Source organism: Cebus imitator, unplaced genomic scaffold (genome assembly GCF_001604975.1).
Source record: "Cebus imitator isolate Cc_AM_T3 unplaced genomic scaffold, Cebus_imitator-1.0 Scaffold0, whole genome shotgun sequence".
In the NCBI taxonomy this organism is placed as follows: domain Eukaryota; kingdom Metazoa; phylum Chordata; class Mammalia; order Primates; family Cebidae; genus Cebus; species Cebus imitator.
In genome coordinates, this window is record NW_016107315.1 from 5,957,943 (window position 1) to 5,964,049 (window position 6,107).

The window sequence follows — 6,107 nt, forward strand, 5'->3', positions numbered from 1 at the left end:
CCTCCACTGCACACAGAGTAGGATTAAGGAATTAAGCCCCTTAATTCCCCGCTGGGGGTTCCACTGAGAATGGGGATGGCGTCTAGGACCTCTTGGCTCTGTGGCCTCACCCTGTGTCCTCCTGGATGGAACACTGCCCTCGACACCTCTGTGTCACACTCACACACACACTCACACTCACATGTGGCCTCCCTGAGTTAAGGGCTCAGCTGTGGTGAGAGAGAAGGGGCAAAACAAGTGAGACTGAAGCCTGAGGAAATTGCTCTCACAGTTTATTTCTCAGAGCCCAGAAGCCTGAGCCAGGATAGGGCGCATGCTAGGCCTCTGTCCTGGGTGCAAGCTTCCCCAAAAAATCGTTGATTTTCTGGCCAATTTTTTTAAATCCTCTGCCAATCTTCTCTGTGGCTTTCCGGAGGAAACCGCCCAGCCGGGCAACTTTCCTCTCATCCTGGGGTTGTGTACAGGAAGAAATAGGTTCCTTGTGAGGGCTGTGCCCAGGGTCAATTCAAGACCCCCTCCCCACCTAAAACCCTCCCTTCATGCCCCCCCCAGCAGGAGCTTTGGGGTCCCAGTTCAACCTCTGGCTGTGACCCTTGAAGCATGTGGTTGAATCGCTACACCCAGTAGCAAGATGAGAAAACAGTCCTGGAGATGGTGAAGGTCTTTGCAGGGTCACACAGCCCAGCCCAGCAACACTGAGATGGGAACACAGGGCTGAGAGCTGAATGCTCTAAGAAAGCCCTAAGTGGCTCTCAAACTTTACAGGAGCCAGAATCTCCTGCAAAGCTGATCAAAATACGAATTTCTGGGCCCTACCCAGAGTCTGTCTGAGTTGGTCTGAGTAAGGCCTGAGAATCTGCGTATCTAAGGAGTCTCCAGAAAGGGCTACACTTGGAGAGCTACTGCTCTGAGGGATTCCAGAGCCACCCGGAGATGGAGCTCAGATTGAAGGAAGAGCCCAGGGTAGGTGGGGCTTTCTCTGCCCTGGGTTGGGAGGGTAGGTAATTGACCCATAGAATGGTTCACACTCCATGCCTCCATCGGCCCCTGAATCCCAGAACAGCCCACTCACCTTATCACAACTGATGTCAAAGGAGTCCTTGGCCTGGTTCAGGGTCACTGTCCCCACACACTGCTTCACCAACTGGAAAGGAGAAGCTCAGGGTCAAACTTGAATCCATTTGCCATAACCTCCCAGCCCCACCCCAGTGGGAAACGTCCCCCAGGCACCCCTTGTTTGGCTCTTTGGGAGGCACCCACCAACACCCCCAGCCCCCAGCCTCACCCCATCCTTCTTGAAGTCACACTCCTCTGGTGACCGCTGTATTGTCCTGGGGCACACTGTCTCCTTCACTGTGAAGCTCACAGGCTTCGGGGTGTCTGGATCCCCATCCTAGTCAGAGGAGGAAATGGCGAGGCCCATTCTTGTATTTTCTGATTTGTGTCCCTGAATCCCCCACCAAGACAGCAGGCTTTCAGCAGCACCTGATGTGCGATGGGCCCTGGGCTTGGGGCTGGGGTACTGAGGGGAGGAGGGGTACTGAGGTACAGAGCCATTCCTGCCCTCCTAGCTGGACAGTGAGTAGGAGCAGACCTCAGATGAGCTCTAACAAGGAGCTCCTCCCACTCTGGGGTGGAGGCAAGGGAACTCAGGGGGCTTCCTGGGGGATAAGATATTCCCACTGGAACCTAAGTCTGGACAGAGTTCTTCCCTATGTGGGGTAACATGGTACAGAAGGGAATTAAAGCAGAGGAGGTCCTTGCCCAGAGCCAATGACCCCACCCTAGTGCCCGGAGTTCGCAGAAGTCCCTGATCCTGCATGGAGTCAGGGTGAGGGTATCTCTGCCATAGCGGGAATTCTAAGACAGGAAGCTCTCATGCTGGGAGGGGACACAAGCTCTAGACAGTTCCCTGGAAAAGATGGGACCACACTTACAGGGGGAGGTGCCCTCCTGGCAGGCGGTGCAGCAGGAGCAGAAGGAGTGATAGAAGGCTAAGCCCGGCCAGTGCAGAGCAGAACCTCCCCCATAGCTCACCAATGTGGGCCTCGGGTCCAGGTTCAGAAGGCGATAGAGGTTGGCATCCAAGGACCGCTGGTTGAGGCCATCTACAGCACGAAGCACAGCCTCCTGGTAGCTGAGGACCTGGGCAGTGACGACCAGAGGCATGGTCAGGCCCAGCAGCAGCAGCACCAGTGACCACCGCCCCAGGGAGGGGCCATCCCTCTGGGTCTTCATGGTCCCCATGTCTGCCTCCCTCCAGTCCACAGGAGCCTCCTTTATGCCCAGCCTGAGCCTGATGCAAAGGCCCAACCAGGAGCCTTCCTGATCCACCCATCCCTGGCTGCCTGCCAGGATGTGGGCTGGGGTTTGCTTCAGCCCCTGGCTGTTGCTTCACCAGCCTTGCTGGGCAGTGAGGAAGACCTGCCTTGTGTGCAGGATGAGGAAGTGGTTTCTCCATCTCTCTGATGACCTGCCAGGCCCGACAGGAGATTGTCATAGCCAGGGTTGCTCAAGAGCGTTAAGTCCTCAAGAGAGGAAGAGAGCCAGGTGCCTATTCTATATCCTTCTACTCCTCGGAGTCAGGGTGATGGATTTAGTTGTTTACTGCTAAATCTCCAGCTCTAGGCACTGCCTGGAACCCAGTAGGTATCAATTAGGAATTGATGAATGAGGCAGGTACAGTGGCTCACGCCTATAATCCCAGTACTTTGGAAGGCCTAGGCGGGTGGATCACCAGAGGTCAGGAGTTCAAGATAAGCCTAGCCAACATGGTGAAACCCCATCTCTACTAAAAATACAAAAATTAACCAGGCCTGGTGGCTCACACCTGTAGTTCCAGCTACTCAGAAGGCTGAGGCAGGAAAATCACTTGAACCCATTGAACCCGGGAAGCGGAGGCTGCAGTGAGCAGAGATCGCGCCACTGCACTCCAGCCTGTGCAACAGAGTGAGACACAGTCTCAAAAGAAAAAAAAAAAGAACTGATGAATGAAGACAATAAGCACCCCCAACCTAGAGACTCGCCCTTGCAAGGGAGAAGTTGCCCTTTCAGTTCAAGGCCATACTGCCCACTCTCTGGACCCAGCCCTCAGCCAGATGGAGGCTCCGCTCCATCCATCCCTTCTGCATCTTTCTTCGCTGTTTTTCTCAGTCTTAACATGTTCCCAAGCCCCTCCAGACATGGCCTTTCACGCTGGTTTCTCCAAACCCAAGTCTTAGGAAAGTTTGTCTACACGTATTAACCCCATTTTTTCACTGTTCTTCACACTGGAGGCCACTGCAGGCTGGCCAGCCCACCCTGGGCCCGCTGGCCACCCTCAGTCTTTGTCTGCACAGGCACTGGTGACCCTTCCTTCCTGCTGCCCCAGTCTGCCCTGATGCCACTTTCCTGCTGAACCTGCTGCCTCCCTGGTGGCTTCTTCTTGGTCGCCCCCAAGGGCTGTCTTCTTCTTTATTTTTTTGAGACTGAGTCTCACTCTGTTGCCCAGGCTGGAGTGCAGTGGCACGATCGTGGCTTACTGTAACCTCCACCCCCTGGGTTCAAGCGATTCTCCTGCCTCAGACTCCAGAGTAGCTGGGATAACAGGTGAGCGCCAGCACGCCCGGATAATTTTTTGTATTTTTAGTAGAGATGGGGTTTCACCGTGTTAGCCAGGATGGTCTCGATCTCCTGACTTTGTGACCCGCCTGCCTTGGCCTCCCAAAGTGCTGGATTACAGGCGTGAGCTACCACGCCCGGCCAGGGCTGTCTTCTTAATACTGAGAGCTTGTGGGGTCGCCTCCTGGGCTGCTTCTCTTCCCTGGCCTCAGGTTTCCCTGGGGACGCCCTCTCCCAGGACACCAGTTGTAATGAGCAGATGCCACCCGGTCTGTATCTCTGAGTTCAAGACTCCCATGAACATCCAGGTTGTCCCCACTGGGCCCCCTCATCTGCTCTTCTGCTGAGTGCCTGCTGCTTGAGACCTGAAGCACCCCCAGCTCCTTTTCCTGAAGGGACTCTGGCCTCCCCCTCCACCCTGCCTAGCTCCTGCCACCCTCTTCTCTCTGTGCAGTGCTGCCCCAGCCTTCAGACTCCACCTAGTGTAGGTTTCAGGCTCTCCCCAGACCATAGTCCACCCTCCACATCATCATCCAGGGGTTCCTTCAAACCACCGGTTTGGCCATTTCACCCCTCTACCTTCAGGACCCCACACACACCCTAGCTTGGCATCAGGGCCTGAGGCCTTTTTGGTCCCACTGCCCTCACCCCAGTCCTGCACATCCCAAGTGTCAGAATGTCACGTACATTCCCATCCCATAGGCTCTCTGTGTCTCCTGCTCTTTCTCCCAGCTCTGCCCCACTCCCTCAGTTTGGCCTGCCCTTCACCTCAGGAAGCTCTCCCTGACCTCCAACCAGGCAGAGCCATCCCCGCTTTGCCCCTGCGGCTTCCAGGAAGTCTCTCCTGATTTGACCTCAAATTATTACTCCGTTTGGGAATCTGACTGAGACACCGAGCTGAGTGGCTGACTGGTATTGGCAGAGGGAGAACACAGCTGGAGAGATAAAGGGTCAAAGTGTTAGAGGGGTCCAGCGTCCACGAGGCAAACTCCTGCCCCAGCTCCTCTGTGGACTGGCCATGTGGTCCTGAGGCCTGGGGTACCTCTTGACCTCAGTTGGCCTGTGGGACACCTGGGGGCTTGGACAGCAGGGCTCCCGGAAGGTGGCAGCCTGGACGAAGACCACTGGTTGCACACCTGGCCTTGAGAGAAGGAAGAAGTGGGCTTCTGTGCAACCTGATTTCACAGTTCAGGTGTTGCCCCAATTGCCTCTTGGTCAAGCAGGGCTTGCACATCAGGCCCTTTATGGCTGTTGGGAAAAGGGCTATCCAGGGACATCAGGCCTCTCAGGGCTCTCCTGCTTCCTCCACCCTTCTTTTTTGTTTTTTTTGAGATGGAGTTTCACTCTTGTTGTCCAGGCTGGAGTGCAATGGTGCAATCGCGATCTTGGCTCACCACAACCTCTGCCTCCTGGGTTCAAGTAATTCTCCTGCCTCAACCTCCCAAGTAGCTGGGATTACAGGCATGTGCCACCGTGCCTGGCCAATTTTTGTATTTTTTTAGTAGAGACAGCGTTTCTCCTTGTTGCTCAGGCTGGTCTCAAACTCCCAACCTCAGGTGATCCACTCGCCTCAGCCACCCAAAGTGCTGGGATTACAGGTGTGAGCCACTGCGCCCAGCCTCCTCCACCCTTCTTACTGGCTTCAGGATCCTCAAGAAGCCAAAGTGGGAGAGAAGCAGATGGCAGTGTGAGTCTTTAGGCTAGGATGTGAGACCCGCATGGTCCTGTGTTCCCCTAGGTGAGATCTGGCATACTCAGAGCCCCTTTCCAGCTGCCTCAAGAGAACATTCCACCTCGGCCAAGCCCTCACATGAAATCAGCCAGAGCCCAAGCAGCATGCACAGGTCTTCTGATACAACTGCAGAAGCCTGGACTCAGGGGGACATGCTTTCCCTGTCAGGGCCATCGCACAAGGTCCAGGCTTCCCAGGTTCCAGGAGTGAGACCTGCCCAGGGCACCTGCGCTACCTGAGGTAGGGAGGCTGACTTTAGACCTTTAGAACCCGTGGCTGCCCCTTCCTCCTAGCGAGGGAGAAAGAAGGCTCTCACCAGCTTGCCCTTTTCATAATGGCTCACCCCATTAATACAGTGACCAGAAGATTTTAGACAAGGCGGAATGAAAAAAAAAAGTGAGGCTTTTTTACATCAAGACTTGAGAGCTAGATAAGTGTCCCTTCCCAAAGGCCTGGGCAGCCCCTGTCCCTCTGGTGCTATCACTATCTATCTATCTATCTATCTTTCTATCTATCTATCATCTATCTATCTATCTATCTTTCTATCTATCTATCTATCATCTATCTATCTATCTATCTATCTATCATCTATATATCTATCTTTCTATCTATCAATCATCTATCTATCTATCTTTCTATCTATTATCTATCTATCTATCTATCTATCAACTATCTATCTATCTATCTATCTATCTTTCTATTATCTATCTATCTATCTATCTATCAACTATCTATCTATCTATCTTTCTATCTATTATCTATCTATCTATCTATC

General features: G+C 53.7%; 1 protein-coding gene across 1 annotated transcript; it reads right to left on the bottom strand.

Moving 5' to 3' along the window:
• Positions 1-255: 255 nt before the first annotated feature.
• On the bottom strand, positions 256-2,397 carry LOC108294082 (cathelicidin antimicrobial peptide). The gene is made up of 4 exons (XM_017515861.1): positions 2,038-2,397; positions 1,286-1,393; positions 1,073-1,144; positions 256-448 (listed from the first exon to the last, which is right to left on the bottom strand). The coding sequence occupies exons 1-4, from the start codon at positions 2,245-2,247 to the stop codon at positions 317-319; spliced, it is 522 nt and encodes a 173-aa protein (XP_017371350.1). The 5' UTR covers positions 2,248-2,397; the 3' UTR covers positions 256-316.
• Positions 2,398-6,107: the final 3,710 nt, after the last annotated feature.

Coding starts and splice junctions, on each gene's coding strand:
- LOC108294082 (XM_017515861.1), bottom strand. CDS start 2,247: ATGGGGACCATGAAGACCCAGAGGGATGGCCCCTCCCTGGGGCGGTGG. Junction 1,145..1,285: donor GTGACTTCAAGAAGGATGGG/GTGAGGCTGGGG, acceptor TCTCCTTTCCAG/TTGGTGAAGCAGTGTGTGGG. Junction 449..1,072: donor TTGACATCAGTTGTGATAAG/GTGAGTGGGCTG, acceptor ACACAACCCCAG/GATGAGAGGAAAGTTGCCCG.